At 40.5% G+C, this 23480-nt stretch overlaps 1 protein-coding gene across 11 annotated transcripts in view; it reads right to left on the bottom strand.

The window, feature by feature from the left end:
• The window catches only part of TANC2 (tetratricopeptide repeat, ankyrin repeat and coiled-coil containing 2), a 364297-nt gene that overhangs the window by 44641 nt on the left and 296176 nt on the right, over positions 1-23480 (bottom strand). For all 11 annotated transcript variants that reach the window (XM_058703494.1, XM_058703493.1, XM_058703491.1 and 8 more), the window contains one exon: positions 9668-9776. In XM_058703494.1, coding sequence (XP_058559477.1) covers positions 9668-9776 — 109 coding nt within the window. The remainder of the gene's footprint in view (positions 1-9667; positions 9777-23480) is intronic.

Consider the following 23480-nt stretch of genomic DNA (forward strand, 5'->3'; position numbering starts at 1 on the left):
ACTGGGGTGGTGGACGCAGGCAGCCTTTGTCTTTTCCCACAGCACTCTAGGGAAATGGCGGCCTTATCCTCCCGCAGACTGAGCCCTTGGCCCAGCCACCGTGCCTGGGGGTGGCGGACGCAGGCAGGTTCTGTACTAGCGCGCAGCCCTCCAGGGAGGGAGCGACTTTTCTCCAGCTGCGGACCGAGACCCTGACCTATACCCGCACCCAGGCCTGACTCCCCTCTTCTCCCCAGGTGCTCGAACAGGGAGCTGGCCCCAGTCCGAAGAAAGCCCCGCAGTTAGAGATGGGATGCCTCTCAGTCTCAGTCTGAGGTCTTTCTCCTGTCCAAATAGGGTCCTGCATTTTTCTAGCCGCTCTTTCTCTTCCTTTTGTCTCTCTGCAGAAGACGGTCTCTCCCCTTCGTTCCCACGCGGCCTTTTTTTAATCTCCTCCAGTTCACAGTTACCCACCTATCTTTTTTCCCAGCTTTTCTATTTTCTTCACAGTAGATTCAGTCTCTTTTCCTCCCAGGCTCTGGTGTTCAAAGTCCTTTGGCTTCTACACTTCTTTGAGAGGCAGGGGAAGTATGGATTCCCTAAGACCTGATTGTAGATGGCAGAGGTATGTGTCTGTTTTTGTGTTTACGTGTCTAGCCCTGCCAAAGGGGATGTCCCAGGCTGAGACTCTGGGTTCACCTGCATGGGTCTGCACGGGTCTCCTTCTATTAATTTTTTAAACAAAATATTGTGGACATATTCCACACATGTACTCACGCTTTTGCCTCATTCTCTTAAAAAAATTTTTTTTCATGTTTATTCTTTTTTGAGAGAGAGAGACAGAGTGTGAGTGGGGGAGGGGTAGAGAGAGAGGAAGACACAGAATCCGAAGCAGGCTCCAGGCCCTGAGCTGTCAGTACAGAGCCCAACGCAGGGCTTGAACCCACGAACTGTGAGATCATGACTTGAGTCGAAGTCGGATGCTCAACGAACTGAGCCACCCAGATGTCCCTGCCTCATTCTATTTTAAGAGAGACATAGTAGTCCATTATATGGATGTATCATAAACATAATTTACTTAAGTCACGCCCCTAGAGATGGATATTTAGGTATTCTGTTTTTTTCCTTACTATTAGAACTATGTTTCAAAGGTCATCTCTGTACATAGATCTTTACACACTTGTGCAAGTATATCTGTAGGATATATCTCTCGAAGTGGATGCTTTTGTATTTTGTGCCATTGTAACAGGGCTTTGTCGATGTGGCTGGACTGTGTCTAAACACCCAATGTGAAATTGGCAATTTGACAAAACGAGGAAGGATGATGCTAACTACATCTACTCTTTTTGTCTACCCTATCCTAATGATAAATAATGGACAAGAGGGTGAGTCAGAAAGGCTGGGTGAAATCCTGGCATAGAAGATCTTTGGGTTCCCAAAAGCATACTCCCACGCTGGAAGGCTGAAACAGAATCCAGTTTTAAACCTTTATACCACACAGGGATTATTCCCACTTTTATCCTCCTCCGCTATTTGAAAATGGCTGCTAAATTTCTACATTATCCACATCCTCTCTGGCCTTGAGGAGTTGAACTCCGTTGTGAATCTCACCGCCAGTATCCACTTGGCACAGCAAGTGGGGTGCTCTGAAAAGAGTAGGAAGGACTGACACATTTTCCAATTGCTCATTATTACTTTAGGGCTTCTTTCATTTGTGCTACCAGTAGGGACATCAATTGCAATCTCTCTTATTTGGCTAACCAGTTCATATGCAAACAAATAAACTGAGGCAAACACATTGTTAAGTAGTTATGATTATTTTCACATATGAGATTCACTATTTGGAAATTTCATATGAGAAACATATTTCTGGTTCTTTTTGGAATAACTCCAAGTGCTACTCATTCAGTGTTGGAGTCCAGGCAAGTTAGGGTCTAGAGCTCACCTCCAATGTAGATTCTGGAAAACCAGGAAATTTAGCTCTGATTCCCTCTCTGGGCCTCAGTCTCCTGTGAACCTCACCAAGATCTTTTGAAGAACAGCACACTATATTAACCAATTATACAGAAATATCATTAGAAATTAATATTTGTATCCCTCTTAGGATCCCTTGTAGGGCTGGCTTAGTGGTGATGGATAAAGAAACTGTGGTTTATATACACAATGGAGTACTACGTGGCAATGAGAAAGAAATGAGAAATGAAATATGGCCCTTTGTAGCAACGTGGATGGAACTGGAGAGTGTTATGCTAAGTGAAATAAGCCATAAAGAGAAAGACAGATACTGTATGTTTTCACTCTTATGTGGATCCTGAGAAACTTAACAGAAGACCATGGGGGAGGGGAAGGGAAAAAAAAAAAAAGGTTAGAGAGGGAGGGAGCCAAAATGTAAGAGACTCTTAAAAACTGAGAACAAACTGAGGGTTGATGGGGAGTGGGAGGGAGGGGAGGGGGGTGATGGGTATTGAGGAGGGCACCTGTTGGAATGAGCACTGGGTGTTGTATGGAAACCAGTTTGACAATAAATTTAATATTTAAAAAAAAAGAAATTAATATTTGTAGTCCAAGAGAGGAAACAATGGAAGACAAGCTCTATATATTATGATTGAAGGAAAAAAAGGAAGGGAATCCAACATTTATTCAGTATCTACTATGTGTCAGGTTCTGTGCTAGGGCTTTTTTATATATTATCTCTTTTAATCTAATCTCCATGACAGTCCTATGAAGTAGAATTTACTACTATTTTTATATAGGAGGAAACAACCCAGAGCGGGCTAAGTAATTTGCCCAAAGTCATACAACTATTAAAAAGTGGAGCTGGAATTAGAAGCCAAGTCCTTTTAACTCTAAAGTTCATGTTCCTTCCATTATACTATGTTAAACCTGGGCCAGGACTTCAGTTCTGAATTTTTAGCTGGCAGAGTAGCGACTAGAATAAGCAAAGTGGCTGATTGCTGGCTTTTTCCATTACCTTTAATTCCGAACCATTCTCTACCCTTGAGCCTCTTCTCCCAAAGTTGTCCTTTTTTTTTTTTCTTAATGTTTGTTTATTTTTGAGAGAGATAGCATGAGCTGGGGAGGGACAGAGAGACAGGGGGACAGAGGATCCGAAGTAGGCTCTGTGTTGTCAGTGGACAGCCCAACACGGGGCTAGAACCCACGAATTGTGACATCATGACCTGAGCCGAAATCAAGAGTCAGATGCTCAAACGACTGAGCCATGCAGGCGCCCCCCAAATTGTCCTTTTTTATCCTACACAATCTGATCTATTCCTGTGGTCTTACTCTTATGACTTCAACTAAGCATTATTTCTTTACCAAATTTAAAGCAAAACTTATTTAAAGCAAAACTATGGCAATGACCTGTAACAACTTTCTCTTAAACGTGGATTTAAATGAGATTCCTTAGATATGTTCATTGAATCCATAGAATATTATGAAGATTATTTTACAGAAGATTATTGCTGGACTAGTGTTTATTCAAGTCACACGGCAATTCTACTCTTGCACAAGGTCTCTGGCATCAAAGGGAGTTTGGAAAATCCTGTATTTAGTACCTCAGAAAGATACAGCAACTCACTCCTCTGCTCAGGGCCTGTAACTTTGGGTTTAGTTTTCTTGAATGTAAATTGCTTCTTTTTTCTTTGTGATATGCAGGACAGTTTCATTAAAAAGGCACCAAAGGAATTTTAAATGAGAAAGCCTAAGATGTTTAGAGAAAAGCTGGATGTTCCCAGAATGCCAAGTTAAATTTTTTTGCTCAAGGGGTCTTGGGTATACTTCTACTTCTGGTAATGGTGGATGCAAACTTATTCCTGCTAAGGACAACTAGGAAAGGCTGTACAAAATTCAAAAATTATCCTCATTAAAGAAATGGGAAGAATAACGTATTGGAGAAGAATTACTAGACCAAGTAAGGATAGGAAGGAGCCCAGGAGAGCAGTTGAGAGCTACTTTTCTCTTCGATGTGTCTGCCAGTTCTGCAGAGTTAGTTAGGAGTACTTTTGAAAACTTTGGGATTTTTAGGGCAGGGCAGTGAAATTCTTCTGTATGACACAGAAATGGTGAATACATAGTAGGCATTTGGCAAAATCCACAGAAGCATATAATACAGTTAAACCCTAATATAAACTATAGACTTCAGTTAATAATAATGCATCAATATAGGTTCATCGATTATAACAGTGTACCCACACCACTGTAACATGTTAATAATACGGAAAACTGGTGGGGGGAGTGTATGGAAGTTCTCTGTATCTTCTATAAACCTAAAATTGCTCTAAGAAACAAGGTTTATTTAAAAAAAAAAAAAAGCCTGGGTTCTATCCGAGAACAATGAATGATAATCTCTGGGAGTAAGGCTCAGATGTATATATGTATGTGTGTGTGTGTGTGTGTGTGTGTGTGTGTGTGTGTGTTTAAAGTTCCCCAGGAGAATCTAATGGACAGCCAAAGTTTAAAGTCTATCTATATAGACCTATAGATAAATCTTGAATATACGAAGTCAAGTGACAAAAAGTTACAGAAATACATGAAGAGTATGATTCTGTTTATGTCAAGTTAAAAAAAAATGAAATAATGCTGTATATTGCTTCCGAATACATATCTATGATGGAAAAGTACAAAATATGGATAAGAAGAACACATGTGAACTTTAGGGTACAAATGATATTTGAAAAGGGAGAGAAATGGGGTAAAGGAGACTCCTACATTTTCATTTCTCAAAAATAAAGAAAAAGATTTGAAACAAACATGGAAAAATCTTAACACTTAATATGATAGATAGTACTTGATTATTTAGTTTTCTGTGCTTTCTGATATGTTTGAATTATAGTAAAAATTTTATAAGGGGAGAACAGGGATATCTCCTCCTTGGAGACAAGAGAAAGGGAGGTAAGAACTGATGATACTACAGATTGATTTTTTGGCGAGAGGAGAATAGTTAAGGGCACTCACACTCAATGGCTAGGATTTCTTCAGTGACTCGTAAGTCAGGCTGTGTGGGGAGTTAGTTGACTTGATTAAGGGTCAGACAAGAAGGAAATGGGTAGGGGAACTGAGTAAGAATAGACGTTGGTAAATGAACTTCAATGAAATGGTCCAGTAAATGGTCCACAAGATAGCACCGGGGGTCCCAGTGAGGTTGAAGTAAATACACAGGAAATAAGCTTGAAATACAGGATTTGGAGTATTAGCATTGCTTGTGCCATGGACTTGCTCTACTGATTTCTTCTGCTTGGTGGGTTGACTCTTTGCTTCTATGAGGTACAGGAGGAAAGAGTTTCAGTTTAGTTAAATTCAACTTGATAAAGGTGACAGGCAGGATCCCATTATCAGGTAGGATGTAGCCAAAAATAACCTATAGTTAAATTATGAACTCATGGATTCTTAAAGAGAACTTTAGGTTCAAGTAACTAGAAAAGTGTTTCTTTAGTATCTGTAACTATTGCTCAGGCAACAAGGGATCTCTCTCTGCCAGAGATGGAAGGTAATGTAGTCCTTTCCTCAAATCTTTGTTAGGGTCTAAATTTGTACCACTGCTCAGCAGCTGCTCAGTAGTTTTGAATACTTCAAGAAAACAGGGAAAGCATAAAGAAATTACAGCAATCTCATTTTAGGGATCTTAGTTATGACTCAAGTATCTTAAGATCGTGGCAAAAACTAACGTAGGGGCTCATGCAATGAGGTTCCTTAAGGAGAATTATTTACAAATATATCATCAGTGATCCACTTGTAGATATTGAAGCATCTCAAATAAATAAATCATTATTGTTCTTATCTGACCATCCATGTGGCCATGTCTGGTTATAATAAAAGGATCCTGGGAAACAAACAGGATGGTGCCTTTCATTGTGGAGAAGGGGTGGGCAAACTATGGCCTGGAGCTAAATCCAGCCTTTTACCAGTTTTTATAAATCGTGTTTTACTGGAATGTGACCATATCTATTTATACATGCATTGTCTCTGGCTGTTTTTGAATTACAAATGGCAGAGTTAAGTGGTTTCAACAGAGATCATATGGACTGCAAAGCCGTATTTGCTGATCACTGCTATAAAGGATGCTAGGTAACCTCTGAAGCAAAAAGGTAATATTACCATCTGGAATTTATGCAATTATTAAGTCTTACTATCAGGAAAAGAGATTATTACTAATAATTTTGATCATACAACCTTAGATATATGTCTGGTACTTTGCATTTTATAATGTACCTTTTTTTTTTTTTAATATATCTTATATCTATGATCCTTAAAACAATCCTGAGAGTTAGATGTTGTTTCACGGATGAGGAAATTGAGATGGCTCAAGTTAAGTGGTAGAGTCTGTACTTGAATCCATGCCTTTTGACTGATGTCAAAGGATCTTTCTTCTACCCACCAGATGCCGACTTACAGCACTTGTCCCCCCCCAGCCAACAAATCTGTTCTGGTAAGGAATGTTACAGAACTGATCAATTAAAAAAACATTTTAGAGGGCAGCATTTAGGGAGCTAATCACTAGAGCACTCTGAAATCCTTCCAGTGACTAGACTCAATCCAGCAAAACACCCTGCATTATAAACTAGATTGAAATATCTCTGGCCATAATTTGTAAACGGCCTGGTTTCTTTTCATAGATTAAACAAAAAAGAATCTAAATGGCAATTAGAGGATTATAAAAGAATTGTAAGTGCTCAACATCAGTGGTCATTAGGGAAACACAAATTAAAACTACAGTGAGATAACACTTCACTAAAATGGCTACAATAAAGAAGACAGACAGTACCTAACAAGTACTGGCAAGGGCTTGAAAAAATTGGAATCCTCATACATTGTTGGTGGGAATGTAAAACGGTGCAGCCACTTTGGAAAACCGACTGGCAATTCCTCAAAACATTAAACAAAGAGTTACTGTATGTCCTAGCAATTCCATTCCTAGGTATATATTGAAGAGGAGTGAAGACACGTTCACGTAAAAACGTGGACACTAATACTGCAAATGTACTAAATGTCATTGAGTTATTACTTTAAAATGGTTAATTTTATTTAAGAAAAATCAAAAAAGGGGAAAATCTGTAAGCTGATGTTCATAGCAACATTATTCACAACAGCCAAAAAGTAGACACAACTCAAGTGTCCAACTGGTGAATGGATGAATACAATGTGGTATATCTACAAAACAGAGTATTTGGCAATCAAAAGGAATCACGTGCTGATACATGCTACAACATGGATGAACCTTGAAAACATGCTAAATGAAAGTAGCCTGACACAGAACACCACATACTGTATGATTCCATTTATATAAAATGTCCAGAAAAGTCAAATCTATAGAGAGAAAGTAGACTGATGGCTGCCAGGAAGTATGGGGAGTACCTTCAAGTGGGCATGAGGTTTATTTTTAGGGTGATGGAAACGTACTAATGGTGGTGGCAGCCACACAACTCTGTAAACACGCTAAAAGTCACTCATTTGTACACTTAAATCGGTTACTTTTACAGTATATGAATTATACCTCAATAAAGCTGTTAAAAACAAAAAGAATGAAAAGGGCTTCCTTGCCAGCCAAATATCGAGAATTACAGACCTACAACCTCATATTTTTAAGGTAGTTAATGACATTATATGTAATTTTTCATGAACAAAGATAAAACAAAGGGAATTTAAAATACATTGGAAAGAAATATAAATCAGACTATATGTCACAGCTGACCGGAAGTTATAACCATAGAGTCTGTATTTGACTTTTCGTGACCCTCAACTGACGGGGACTGAAAAATCTAGGCGTCTGGGAGAAGCTAAAGTGTATCAACAGGGAGCTGGGGCGCCTGGGTGGCTTAGTCGGTTGAGCGTCTGACTTCAGCTCAGGTCATGATCTTGCGGTCCGTGGGTTCGAGCCCCGCGTCGGGCTCTGTGCTGACAGCTCAGAGCCTGGAGCCTGTTTCAGATTCTGTGTCCCCCTCTTACTCTGACCCTCCCCTGTTCATGCTCTCTGTCTCAAAAATAAATAAATGTTAAAAAAAATTAAAAAAAAAAAAACAGGGAGCACTGTGCATTTAAAGGACCCTGAAAAGTGCGCCATCAGGAAAGCCATAGTGCGAGTCTACATTCTTCAGCCCACGGTCATGTCATCACCATATGGTGCACACCCGAGTATTTATGGCCTGAATCACACACATGGAGCCAGTCTTATCTCAGGCAACCATGTTGTCTGCAGCAACGTAAGATAAAACTGTGTCAATGATAGGAGTGCAGGGTTTAAATGTAGGTTTCCATGTATTGGATATAATCATACTAGGTCCAAGACACTTCGTACCATTTATCTGTTAATGTGGTGTTTATTTTATACAGAAAAGACAGGGATCAACTTCTCTGCATCTGATCTGAAGCAGATGGTGACGCTAAATGCTAAAGTGTTTAAAGGGGGTAATGCTGAATACTTAATGTTACTTTCCTATCTAACTGAAGGATAATGATCTCAGAGTTTGCAAAAGGAGCAGACCCTTTCTGGTCCACTTTTAGTTGGAATGAGACACCTTGCTTGTTATTTTAGTCTCACTCTGCTCCCGCTAAGTAAGGTCACTGGGTACAGTCATTTTTGGTACAGTGATTTGTTAGATGCGACGATTATGATTCAAATAAAGGACTTGTCACTGTGGGTTTCACTTCTGTATGTCTGATGAGCAGGCTTCTCTGGCTGTGCGCTTATATACTGGGAAGAATTTGCTAGGCTCTTGGAGTTGCCCTTAATGCCATCTTCTCTCTGAAGAGCACTGTTTTATCTTTAATAGTACCCCTTGGGGGAAGTCCAACACACAGAACTATTTAAGATACTAGTATTTCTCAACCCCGAGGCAGGAAGAGCACTCTAGAGAGACTGTGGGGATTGGAGGTAGCAGATGCGATGGCGAACCGTGGGCTAGAAACACCAGGCGAGCAAATTTCTTTCTTGACTTTTGTACTTTATCCCACGACTGTTACTTAGACTCTAAGTTCCTTGAAACTAGGGACTAGTATCTTTTCTGCTTTTGTATCCCTAGGACCGAGGACAACGCCCAGGTAAGTGCTGAGGAAACACCCGAACACACGCATACACAAACGGACAAATTCTGTGCCCTCTTCTGGGTCCTCCATTCCAGCCTTGTGGATGTCGAGAGAGGGAAGCAGATGCTATAGAGTTCTTAAATGTTGTGAAACTACTGAGGGAACAACTGGGATTGTAATTTGAATGGCGAACAGAGGAGGTAGCCCAAAGAAAGGTTAATGCTGGCTCCAGATAAACATTTTGAAAACCACAGCACCAAGAACATGAAAAAAATCTTCATAAAACAAGTACAAGAAAACTGAAAGAATAACTGCTCTCAGCGATTTTTTCTTTCTTTTTTTTTAAGGCATTGTGAAAATCTGCAACTGATCGCTATAGGACATGGTAGGTCATATATAGAGTACACATATGTATGTGTACATGGCTCTTACCTAAATGATTATACATGCACATGTCCCAAAAAGCCTAGCAATCGGCTGAACTGGGAGAAGACAAATGTCATTCTCTTCCCAAAGGTCTATGGAGGAACAGGCCATAAATTTTAGGAGATGGAACAACTCTACAACAAGCAGGGACTATAAGAAAATGACAGTAGCTTCACACACACAGTGTTAAGGAAAGCCTGCTGGTGATGGAAAGAGAAAATTCTTCAACTTTTGTAATTACCTTAAAAATGTGTGCTTTGAGGATGTGATGTCCCAGCTCTATAGTCTGCTGTCGGTTTAGTTTTCCTTCTTGGCGGGAAAACCAGAAAGCAAGTAATGTGTGACCACTCCTGCAAAGAAAAAGAGACTCATTTTAGAATTTTAATGCTCCAGTTCTGTGTTGGTGGGGGACTGTTCAGGTCTAGCCATACCTCCAGGGAAACTCTGTCTCATTCCACCAGTTTCTTAGGGAACAGCACCTGATGCTGGGCAAATAATGGCTATTGAAAGGTTCCTCGCTTTTACCAGTCCTTTACCCAGATCACATGTGTGAATACCACAAAATGTCATTTCTAGTTGGCTTGCACCCATCCCACACACAGATGGCATTAAAAGATTCATTTTTATTTTCTGTCTCTGTGAACTCCTCTTATTTTACCCGTGCTTTAAAATGTCAGTGCTCCTCAGGATCTCCTTTCCGGTCCTAGTCTGTCCTCTCTCCATTAGCTCATCCATCCTGAGAGCCTTCACCACCACCTGTATCTTTTTCTCAATCTAGATTTCCCAGACTTATTCCAATCAATATACATCCAACTGTCTACTGGATTTCTCCACCTGGAGGTCCCACAGTATCTTAAGCTCAACATGTCCCCAATGGATTAACAACCTCTTGTCCAAGTGAAGTTGTCTTTGATCCACCTCTACCTTTCCCCCAGCCGAGAAAGGGCAGTACTTTCTTTTTGGTACAAGCCTTATAGACTGTATATCTCTCTAGTACAGTATCTAGCACAGTATTTCTTGCTCTCTCCTCTACTTGACTGTAGGTTTCCTAACAGCATCCATTCCCCCCATCACCTTGCTAATGGGTCCCTAATCTCTTAAGAGAAAACCCTCTTTTCTGCCTCTGCATGTTGTCTTATCAGCCCATGATACCAGAACTGCCATTGCTCTCTTGCAATCATGTGGGCATCTGGTCAGAGGACAAAGATAACAGAAGGGCTAAGCTGAGAGAATTACAGAAAAATAGAGCATAAGCCCTGACTGTATGACAATCAGAAGCTGCCTAAAGCTTGGACTTGTTATATGAAGTAATACATTTATTTGTTCAATCCATTTGAGTTGGAACTTTCTATTTCTTCTAGCTCAAAGCATCCTAATGATATATTCCTTTAAGTGTCAATATATGTGTGTATACGTGTGTGTGTGTGTGTGTGTATTCCTATTCATATTTATGACTGAAATTCTGAGTTATTTATATTCGCTGGAGTGCCTAACACAGTGTATTGCATATACAAAATTTTCACTCTTATGTGGATCCTGAGAAACTTAACAGAAGACCGTGGGGGAGGGGAAGGAAAAAAAAAAAGTTAGAGGGGGAGAGAGCCAAACCATAGGAGACTCTTAAAAACTGAGAACAAACTGACGGTTGGCGGGGGGTAGGAGGGAGGGGAGGGTGGGTGATGGGCATTGCGGAGGGTACCTGTTGGGATGAGCACTGGGTGTTGTATGGAAACCAAGTTGACAATAAATTTCATATTAAAAAAAATTCTCAATACAATTTTTTGGAAGCAAAGCACATCTTTGGGATGTGCCTTCTTGCCACATTTGCTCTGGCCTGTGGGAGCCGTGGACACTTAGAACTGTCTCTCTTCACCCCCACCAGGTTAGTGGTTAGTAGAATTCTTTATGCCACTGGTAACAAAACTCTTCTATTCCTTTCACTTGGAGTATCATAGAAGAGGGAAATTAAATCATTATCTCAGCTTCAAGCCTAATAAATTAACCAAAAAGAAGGAAACAGCAAGTAAATTTTCATTGATGATGCTTCCCTGAAAAGTGACCCAAATATCTACTGGATGGTTTTCTCTTGTGTTGAACGTTGGCTACTCTGCCAGGTTTAACATCTGGAGAGACCTCATACTAAGTCTGAAAAACAAATGTATTTTAATTTCTTCCTTGATTTTTTTTTAAGCTTCAGTAAAGAATCTGAATAATAGGGTATGGGCTAACTCCCATCTTACAGAGGAATCATTATTGAGAGATTTCATTCCAAAAAGACTTTAAAAAGAACTTTTACCATGTTCTAACCTTGAGCTTCAAGATTTTCTGAATTCTAGTGGATACCGTGCCAACTTACTTGACTGGATAAGATTAACCATAACAGAAAGGAAGTTATTTAATTAAAAGAGTGTCTCAGAGAAGTGTAGCCTGCATGGAATCATCAGTATCATCTGAAGGTATGAGCTCAGATTGTTTCACATTCACAAAACCTGGAAATTGCTACTGAACTTTTATTTATCCTTAGAAAGCCCAATTTAGTTGGTAGGCTATTTTAATAGGGTACAGGTTACGTGAGAATGACATGAAACATTTATAAAGAGCCCTATCTCAAGTTCTCAAAACCCTATCCAGTTATTAACATTGAAATTACTGCAGCCTCTCTGGTGTAAGAACTATTACTTTGACTCATCCGTAGACTCATCTACATAGTACTAGGACCCTTGAATACAGGCCTCTGACCTACTCCCGATGCTTCAGGCCATTAATGAGAAACCATGCCCATCAGGGGTAAGATTAAAAAAAAAAACCTCACATCTGAGAAGGAAACGGATTAGACACAGAATTGACATTGCCCTCGTGCTTTAATTTTGCTACCATAACTGAGAAGTCCTGGTAAGGTGTTTGCATTAGTATGCATTTCAGCTAGCTAGAGATGACAATGCTTCCTTTTGCTGTTATTGATCTGGCATCGAGGAGAACCAGCAAGCAATACAGGTCAAGGAAAGGATGAAGGTGACAATGGTAATTCGTTTCTTTTTTGACACAAGCATATCACATTATTCACAAAAATGGTTCTGAACAGTTCACTGGACACAGAGTTTATAGTGTTCAGGACACGAAGGATAATAGCAATTTATATTATATGCTGGCATTTCCACTTATCCCTTACTGTTCTGATAAGGTGTGGTGCCACTGGCTAACCTACCGTCTGAATGTGTTACACTACATATGTCTGTGTTTATTTCTATTTTTCTAATTATTTGTTCACTCTCAAACCTTACTCCTTTTGACTCCTAGCCTCACCATTCTCTAAGATCACCAGTGGCCTCTTCATTGGTTGCCTTTTAGCCTTTGAGTTTTGTCTTTTTCTTTTTTTCCCCTCCAGCATCAGGCCCTATTAACTACCTCCCCTGGAACTCCCTTCTGACATCTGTGACACCACCCTGACACTTCAGCTCCCATTTCCTTCCATGATGTAACTTCTCTGCTTTATTTCCCATTTCCTCTCATATCATAGGTCTCCTGGCTCCAGCTCTCACTGCAGTGAGATCTCCAGCACAGACATATTGTTTTGCTTCTCTAACTGCCTGCTGGATCCTTCTACCTTCAAATGATAATTCAAATGACCTGTCATATGACATTATTTGGAGTTGAAGCTTTCCCTCAAATCCAAATCCCTTTAAGATTTATTTTTTAGTATACTGCCAATCACTCAGACATAAAATCTAGCAGGTGTTTTCTCCTCTCTTTATACTTTCTCTCTTGGACAATTGCAAGAGCCTCATTCTTCCCACTGCCTTCTCCTTGGCCCATGCCAATAATCTTACAGTGCAGAAACCTGGTAAAAATGCTGCACAAAATTCTTCAGTGGATTTATACTTCCTCCTAGACAGAATCTAAACTCCTTAGCATGGTATTCAAAGGCTCTCCATAACTTGTCCCACATCTATTTCTCTGTTTTTACCTCCTTACCTTGTGCCTCTAATTTCAGACAGAGTAAATTATTTTAGGGTTTAAAATGTACTTTCCCTCCACCTGGAATTCCCTTCCCTGTTTAGTTCATCAGGCCAACTATTTCTCCTTCCTGAAGTCTCAGTTCACAGCATCTCCTCTGTGAAGTCTTCCCTGGTCCCACCAGATGCCCCAGGGGCTCTTCCCTTAGAGTCTTGTTGGTATACACCTCCATCACACCTGCTGCAGCACGCTGTCTGCATGCTAGTCTTCCTGCGAGACTGTATGGAGGCTGGAAGCCGTGTTGTCTCCAATATGTACTCTTAGGTGATAGGAACACATATTTAAAGAAGATTGAATTCATAATACTGGAAGTTGCACACTACCTTGTGGTTTTAAAAATACTTTAACGCTTTCTTAGATTCTCACAAACACCTAGGACTAAATATTACTCCTAATTTTATGGTGGAAGACTGAGACTTGGCAAGACTGAAGGACAGCTCCCAGCTCACAATGCTGGGATATAAAAGAGCTGGGATGAGAATCCAGGGTTTTCTGAAACCTAGTTCTGTTAGCACACTGACGAGATTAGCAACTTGGTTTTCATTTGTGTGAAAAACGGGCATATTTGTGTGAAGAAGTCAACCAATGTAAAGAGCAATGTATTCATTTGTACGGTATAAACTCTGAATCCTTAACATAATTAAAATCAACAATTAATTTTGACATTTTTTGATTGGCATTTTGGGAGAGACTAGCTACGAAATAGAGGAAGCTCTCATCAGTGTGACATGATTTTATGCACGACTGAACACAACTGCGTTTTCCCTCTACAATTAAAGATGATGCTAATCAAAGTCAACTTTATGTGGGTTCAAATGTGGTGATAAAGACCAAATGGAGGGGGGCAGTGGTGAAGGCAGTAGAATGATTTCCACATAGCTTATATAACAAGGTCACCTTGTGATTCAAAGTTACATTGCAGATTTCCCTGTCTGAATTCACAGTGCTGCCTCTTTATCTGTGAAACAAAATTAAAATAGACCTATGTTCAAATCCTAGTTCTGCCACTTGGAAAAGCTTTGCAACCTTGGAAAAACTACATAACCTCTCTGTAAGAAGGGAACGGTGTTAACTACCTCTCAGGACTGTGGTAAGAATTAAGTGAGCTATATTAAGTGAAATGTGTTCTATATTTCTTTTACATTCTCCATAAGTAGCACAGTGCCACACTAAAGGAATGAATATTAACCACACATGACTTTAAACATATTGGAAGATGACTGTGCTCAAACAGAGCTTTCATCTTTAATGTGTGCAGCAGGGTGAAATGTGAGACCTTATCCTTAACCTCAATCCTTACCCATCCATGCCTTGACCTCAATAGCTTCACAGCCGAAAGATAAATCCACAGATCAGGGAACAATCAGTGGGTATGGGTGCCATACACTGTTAGTCAATGCAGGAAAACTTGGTAGTATAATTTTAGGCAGAGTGGGGGGATAAGGACAGAGCTAAATAGTTCCTAAGAAAGTAGGTAAAAGTTAAGCTAACAGGACGAATAGAAATTTCTCATGTAGACCAGAGGTTCTTCAGGAGGATGTTACACCATATATTCACGATGGATTTGCTTTTAGGTATTTTAGTGGAGAACCAATCACAGGTAAGAGTTGAAGATTCTTCCCCCAGCACTGTTGCCTCTCCTCTATCCTGGATGTTTATGTTCTGACAAAAGGTACAGAAGGTAGTATCCAGAACAGCAGAGGGTGGATCCTACCTCTATTCCCCTTTGCAGGCATCAGCAGCCACTTGATATAGGTAATTGGAGACAAGTGATGCCAACCCTTGGACAGTGGCAGATTACAAGGCAGTGAGGTGCTACTCTTACATGATAACCCTGCTTCCCTATGCCTCAAGACTTCAGAGCTATGGGGTCCTTTAGAGGAAAAACCCTTTCTAAAGCAAGAATCACTCTCCCTTCCTTTGGCCCATTTAACAGTTTGGAAATTGAAGAGCAGTTGTTTTACACAAAATACACAATGGCTCTATGTTTGTTTTTCTAACAGATTTTCACTTAGCACCCCAGGGAGATAGCTAGACTTAAAGGTTCTATTTGTAGTAGGGGAACATGCTAACAAATGGGCTCAAATATTTCCAGCATGGATGTTTTCTCCATTGTTCTAGTCATAGGCACTGACGGGTAGTCACATAGATTTCATTAGCTCTTATGAGGAAAGTCGATATACAACATGCTAGTGTTTCAGAGAAACATCACTTAGGTAGGTGTTTTGATACTCTTCTGTGCAGTGCTCACATGTGATAAAGCAGTAGAGTTACAGCCCGCTGGCCAGGCATTGCCTACAATCTGAAGCCAGCTTATCTATCTTACAATTTGGGTGGAAATACTGTGTGCTACTGTGGAATGTGCGTATGGTATAGAGGTGGATGTGGGGAATTATTTAAGGAGACCTAGTGAGATTGCAATTATGAGACAGAGGGGGACAGCTGCCGATGAAAGATCTGTGCTCTCTTCCACAGCCAGCAGCCGTTGCTGGGAGGCAGCTACTCTGCCAGGAGCCTCATGTTCACATTCAAGTGCGGTTGCAGAGTTCTGGCTAATGGAATGCAGGCAGAAATTATATTCATCACTTCAGACCTGGCCTAGAAAACTTTTCTCCTTTGACTTCCATCATCTTACTTTCTCTTGTTTCTTCTTCTAACTCTACTATTCCCCTTGTAAATTATTATTATTTGGCTCATCATTTTCTCCTAGCATTTATTTTCTTCTTCTTTTTTTAATGTTTATTTATTTTTGAGAGAGAGACAGACAGAGTATGAGCAGGGGAAGGGCAGAGAGAGAGGGAGACACAGAATCTGAAACAGGCTCCAGGCTCTGAGCTGTCAGCACAGAGCCCGACGTGAGCCCACAAACCACGAGATCATGACGTGAGCTGAAGTTGGACGCTTAACCAACTGAGCCACCCAGGCGCCCCTCTCCTAGCATTTAAATGAAACTATTCTCTTCTCATGCTTCTAAACTTCCTGCTTTATACTCTTAACTTGGGTGATCTTGTTTAGTCCTTCAGCTGCTATTGTCTACTTATCTGCTGATAATCCATCACTCTGTGCTTTAAATGTTCTCTTTCCCTATTTTCCAAAGTCACATTCCTAAACATTCCTGTGCATCTTCCTTGGAAGTAATTCATTATCAACATGTCCAAAACAGGACTCACCTTCTCCCCATAAGCTTATTATTCTTCCTCCCATCTTTGTTTGTGCTAGAAGCCCTCCTCCGTCAGAATGGTCTATCTTGGTCAGTAGCTTCACTCCTTTCCATTATTCAAGATAAGTTTTGGGAGTCATTTGTGGGCCCTCCACCCTCACCATCTACACACAAAAAAAGACCAACTGCTTTTTAAGTATCTCCAAAATGTCTCTCTCACATACACCTTGCTCTCTATTCTCACATTGTAGGTCTTGGCATTTCTCACCTACGCTATTGCTATAAACCTTACAACAAGTATCTCTACTTGTACTCTCTCCTCTTCTTCAACCCATCTTCCATATACCACTTGTCAGGGCTATTTTTCACATCATCAGAGTTAAATGATCATTGTCTCCTCTTCCTTAAAAAGGTACAGAGACTAGGGGTGCCTGGGTGGCTCAGTCGGTTGAACATCCCACTTCGGCTCAGGTCATGATCTCACTGCCCGTGAGTTCAAGCCCCACCTCGGGCTCTGTGCTGACAGCTTGGAGCCTGGAGACTGTTTCAGATTCTGTGTCTCCCTCTGTCTGCCCCTCCTCCACTCATGCTCTGTCTCTCTCTGTCAAAAATAAACATTAAAAAAAAAGGTACAGAGACTCCCTGTTATCTACAGAATAAACTGTGAAGTCTTAAACACAGTATTCAAAGCTTTTTTCCTAGTGACACTTGTAATCATTTTTTCTGACCATGTGTCTTACCTTCTAATCACATCTTCTCACAATTACCCAAAGACTTTCCTATCTTTACACCTGCTTTTTCTCCTGCCATGACCTTTTCTTGCCTGTCTATAGTGCTCTCCCACTCCCATTCCAGTGCTTCATGGAATCAACTCATCCTTCAAGGCTCAACTTGAGCATCACCTCTTCTGCAAAGTATTTTCTCTTGGTCCGGATTCCTAGGGTACTCTGTAGTAAGGCACAATTGTTGGTTGCTCATGACTTCCCTTTAGAAGGTAATGGCGTTAGTGTTGGGTGGGATCTCATTCACCAAAGTTTCTCTAGTGGCTGGCAGAGTCATTGGTGTAGAGTAGAAGTTCAACAAACGTTTCATGAAATGAACACACGCTAAGCAGATGGGCTCAAGGAAGAGGAGCACAAGGACTTCCAGATCTGCTTTCTAATTCACTCCCACTGTGGCCTTGAATTTGGGGGCATCTACGTTGCCACTGTTCGACTGTGAAATGAGTAGAACCATGACTCAAATATTGAGAAGAGAATGGCAATCCTCTTTTTCATCTCTCATCTTAAAAATGCTGCCCACAGCCACACTTTGGTGGATGTTGCCTTACAGTCTGCTTGTTGCTGTCAATTCTCAGCAAATGACACCCACACATCTTTGCAAAAATTCTTTCTTCCACCTTTAGCTTATCAGCCGGTAACTGCTTTGGCATGTTCTTGTCATGCAACCTGAATACAAAATACATCTGTAGTCAGCCTGTCCTACTGTTTCATATTCAGTATGGAAATGAAATGAAAGGGCCTGATGAAAGTAAACCATAGGTAGTGGACTGTAAAAGTCAAGTGTGCCCAAGATACGTCTTTGTAGAAATGGGTGGAGCGGCATTACTTCTTTTTAAACATGGAATCTGGATAGAAATTTCCTACCACTTTGTCCCCCAGTTTCCAACTGCCCTTCTGTTCTGTTAATGCATCACCGGCCTGAGGCAAATGGACACTTCTCCTCAACAATGAAGTCTTTAGGCAGTTGGCAGGGCTTCACGAGGCAGAAGAGCTATGACTCCATTGAATTGTCACAGTTTAAAACAATAACAGCAGGCACTTAAGATTTATCATTTATCTCTTCCTCCCCCATGTTGCTCAGCTCTTTGTTTATACCCCTAGCATAGCACTCTGCCTTGATTTATAGCTAGTTATAAATGTGTCTATTAAAACCACTAACCTGTTAATTCCTGGTAGACGATCTAACTTGTATTTTATCCTCTGCAGTGCTTAACACAGAGCCTTGAAAATATTACTTTATAAGTGCTCACTGAATCCTTGCTGAAATGCATGGCTCCACTTACTCCTGACACACGGTGACAGAGTGAACAAAAGACACTGTCTGTTGAATTGCCAGACGAGTTTCTCAAATATTTTTAGTTGCAAGCTTAAAATTAGTACCACTTATCATTCCTTTGTTTACTTATTAATTCGTTATTTGAAAAAACATCTACTGAGTGCTTACTGTGTGCCAGATACTTATTAAGCGTTAGGAAGACCAGGGTGAGTGTGACGGAAAAGGTTCCTGTCCTCATGAACTCACTCACATTCTAGAGGGCAAAATGGACAATATAAACAAGAATGCACATATAACAAATTAATAATAGATTGTGGTAACTGTTAGGAAAAAAGTATATAAGCTGCTATGATAAAGAAAACAAGGAGGGACTTACTTATATAAGGTGACAAGTGGAAGTCTCTCTGAGGAAATGGCATTTTAAGCTGCGATCTGAAGGAGGAGTGAGAGATGCTGCCATGTGACAAGCCAGGGAAAGTGAGCTCCAGATGGAGGGAACTGTTAAGTGCAAAGGCCCACAGGTGGGAGAGAGCTCAGCAAGTTCTAGGAATTAGCAGATGATCAGTTATGACCAGAGTATCATGAATAGGAGGGAGAATGAATGAGCTCAATTTAAAAAGGTAGGCAGAAGCTACTTTTGTTGTACAGGGCTTTGAAGAAGCCATGAAAGGATTTTCAGGAGGAGGTTACATGGTTGGATTTGTGCTTAAAAAAATTACTTTGGCTGCTGGTGGAGAATGGTTTGAAGGGGAGACCCATTAGGAGGCAAAAGCAGCTCAAATGAGACCCTAGGGTGTGGTCCACAGAGGTGGAAATAAGTAAGTGAATATTTACAAGTAACATTTGAATGGTAGAACCAACTGGGTAAGCTGATGGCTGCAGTCAATACATGCCCCACAGCTGGGGGTTCTTACAGTTGGGAGGATAGAAGGCTATTAGGGTTGATTTTACCAAATGTGGAGATCTCCTTTTGAAAGTCTCTAGAGACCGCTGAGGAAGTTGCTGTGCTCACAAAAAAGAAAATGTGCTGTCTTATCCCCCTAAGCTGGCGATAACTCCCTCTGTTTGCCGTGCCACTAATCTTGGTTTGACAACCTGGGAAAGCCTGTGGGATTCCCATCTTTTCATTCAGCCTTTATTGCTTTAGAGATTCATTAACAGGACAAATTAGCGTCTATGTCTGACGCTACTTTCAGGATCAAAACGGCCTTAATCACTTGCTCTGCTTCTCCCCAGTTTAGATTTTTAGGTAAGTTGTTTTAACCAGTATTTGCTATTCAGGGCATACCCACTTAAAAAAAAAAGTGTGTGTACCGACACACACACACACTTTTCAACATATAAAGCAACATTACTATCTTGTACCAAAATCAAACAATATAGGGGAGTATAAGTCCTTCTGTGTTTTCTTTAGTTGATTCTTCTGCATGCCTGCCAACTCATAAAATAATGCTCTCTCTCCATCTTCTCATAAGCAGAACTATTTATCTGTATATTTAATAACTTAGCAAACGTCACATGAGTTTTTATGGCAGTAAGAATGACTACTAGGTTTTTCCAAACTGATTTTTGGAAATTTAGAAAAGGAAAAAAAATGTTATTGCTGTCCATCCTCAAAGGTACAAGAGCTTTAAAGATGGGAACAGTTTGCCTATTTGACTAATAGATGTGAGTCCCATGGTTTATGCTGAGAGAAAAGAAATTTGTAAAGCTGAAGGACATTCATGCAATTGGCAAACTGGATATATTCCAAGATATACATTAGATTTCATCTAATTTCTCCCTTGCATTAAATCACAAAACCATGACCTTCAGTCACTAGAATAATACTTCAGATAGGAGTTCCACATTTAGTCTTGATGCCAATAGGGAGTTAGAAACTGGATTAGACAACACGGAAAAAAATTATTGGAAAATTAGGCAAATATCCAATAATATATCCTTGAAATCTCTTCATGGAAACTACATTCAAACCATAACAGAAGAATTCAGAAGACTGAATTCCCCTTAGTGACAGAAAAGAATTAGAAGTGAAGCAGATGTAGACCCAGAACGGAGATTAGAGAGTTAATATTTCCAGGCAGGTAGATCACCTCCTGATAGTCAAGTGCTAGTAGATGTTTGGTACACCACCTTTTTCCTTGTTTGAACTCTTCCAAACCCCTCCTAAGGGCTGATTTATTCCCGGACCTTTTTTTTTTTTTTCTTCCTTCCAATGATCCATCACTTGGCTGAATTCTTCCCTAATGCTTCTAGAAAGCACAGAGCCCATTCCCACTTTGAGGGGTTGTTGTGGGAGCCTGCAACGGCTAACAGTAGTAATCTAGAGTTTGTGTTTCAGTGATGGCAAGGTTGAATGTCATCCTGCCTGGAGGCTCATGTTTGGATTAAAACAAACAAATAAACAACATCACCATAACCGTTTATGGTTATCTCAGGCCGTGTATTCTATAAGAAGCCAGGCTGTGCAGGTCCTCCGCACAGAGTTAGTTTTCCTTTTTAGGGAGAATGCTTTCTTTTTTAACTTAGGTACATTGATTCTTCTCCGACACTCTGCTTTGTGGCACAGATTTTGGAGCATTAGGTCTCCAATGTGTAATTCATGGACTAACATGACCAAAATGATGAGGACAAATCTTAACAGACCACGTATTATAAGACATCAACTCTGGTCACAAAGAATTAAGTAAATACTCAACTATGCCCACAAGGAATAGGTAGGATTTGTGCAGCCCTGCCCCTTTTTTACCCGCCATAAAATTTATTTCTCTTAGTTTGAGGAAATCATGTTAACCCAAATTAGGCTCCCAAATCATAACCTCATTAGGTTGTATCAGCTCAGTACTCAAAAAAGTTCACAAGCATCATGTGTTTTATTAAAAAAGTTACAAATACTGAATCTTCTAATCTTGATATAAAAATCTTACATATATATTCCTTTATATATGTATATATGTAAACATTGATCTGTGAGCTGTTCCTGTGGAATGGGAGGCTAGATACTGTGAAGATAGAGATGGTGAAGAAAGGAACCAGAAAAAGAAAGGGTGTTCATGCAGGGCTAGCCTAACGCTGTGCAGAAATGTTAAGCAGCACAAGGCCAGCAGCCCCCAACTGTTTACTCTCCCAGCCTCAAATTTCAACGATCAAAGTCATTAATAGGTTAGATAACAAAGACTGATGACTTCTTTTCTGAAACGCCTTACTTTAAATGCACAAGTTGCTTCAAATGGGTTTGCTATCTCCCTCTTATTAGAATAGCAGAGATCCGTTTATAAGATTAGTGAGTTAATCTGATATCTCAGTGCCCATGGGAATAAAATATAAAATGGATTAATTTCAGGATATGACAGTGATGAATAGTGGGAAATGGAAAGCTAGAATGAGGTGGTGAGGTCTGAGGTTTGTGAGGGCTTCAAGAGGCATACTTTCATACAGAATGCAAGCCTAAAATCTTAGAAGTTCTAATGTGATAAAAGATTTTTCACTCTGCTTACAGTTGGATACACACACACACCCATCCTGTTACCAAGTTGAGAAAGGACATCTATAACTCATCTTCCTGTGACAGTTGTATGTTTATGCAACACTAGGTTATTCCCTCTGGGATGTCAGTTATCTGCCCTGATCCTGGGACAACAGGCTGTCTGATACTTAAAATAAGGAAAACTCTATCTTGGCTGTAGCACTGACCTTTGGCTCCATTTCCTCTTTCCAGTACATCCTCAGATTACTGACTCTCTTCAACTTAGCAGAAGTACCTCTGTGGGTGGCCTATTTCTGACGAGGATCAACTACTTTTTGGCTTCACAATACAATATTCTCATCTGTGTCTAATTCCCTAATAAGGTCGGCAAGTTCAGGGCGAACGAGTGAGTGTTGAAAACCCAGGAAAATGGACTAGGAAAAACAGAGATGTTCTGTTGCCTCTGAGAGTTCTCCCTACACTGAGACAGGCATGTCGGCACTGGCTTATGTAATGTGATTTCAGAGGCACAGAGTTGGTCTCTCTGGTTTACTGAAATACATGAGATGCTCTAGAGAGAAACTAGGGAGAAACTGGAGAGCAGAGGGGGAGTGTACGGGAAGTAGAGGCTGAAGGCCACAAAGACAAACCCTGCTTTGAAAGAGTCCTGTTAATCAGACTTGCCTGAAACGGAAAGCAATTACAGTCAGTTTCTTTGAAAGGCCAGCATGGACTTTGCCAATAGCATTAAATTCTTAGTGAATTTCCATCTCATTGACCCAGGGGGCCTCAAGCTCTAAGATCAATACTTTAGTAACAAAGCTGGTGCCAGACAGTGCTGGGTAGAAGGCTGAATTCCAACGGAAATGAAATGTAAGGAAGCTTGTTTGATAACTCCTGGTCCTACTATTTTACTCTTTCTGCCATTAAGTGATACATGATGATCCCTCAGCAGCCCTGAGTGTTATTTCATCACCAGGGAACAGACTACATAGCGTCTGAAGTTAGAAGTGTTTGCTTGTCCCAGTGTATCAGCTGGTTGCCAAAATGCTTCTAGTTAATAAATCATGTTGAGAAGGTAATCCTGGAAAGTCATGATATGGCAGCAACAAACCATATTTTCTCCTTTGGGAGCCCCTAAGGGTTTCACCTGTTGTAAGGATACGGTTGATTCAGTAGAAACCTGGCTGCCTTGGACCTCAGCTTTCAATTCTTTGAGATGTTCCAAGAAGAGAGGGAGCAGATCAACTAGCAAAGTTCTCTGGAAACTGGTTTCAAAGTCTTCATTAGGCAATTCTAGATTGGTCTCTTTTTCTTAAATATGTGGTTGCCAACTCTGTGTATTAAGCGTCATGG

Source organism: Neofelis nebulosa, chromosome 16 (genome assembly GCF_028018385.1).
Source record: "Neofelis nebulosa isolate mNeoNeb1 chromosome 16, mNeoNeb1.pri, whole genome shotgun sequence".
NCBI classification, from domain to species: Eukaryota; Metazoa; Chordata; class Mammalia; order Carnivora; family Felidae; genus Neofelis; species Neofelis nebulosa.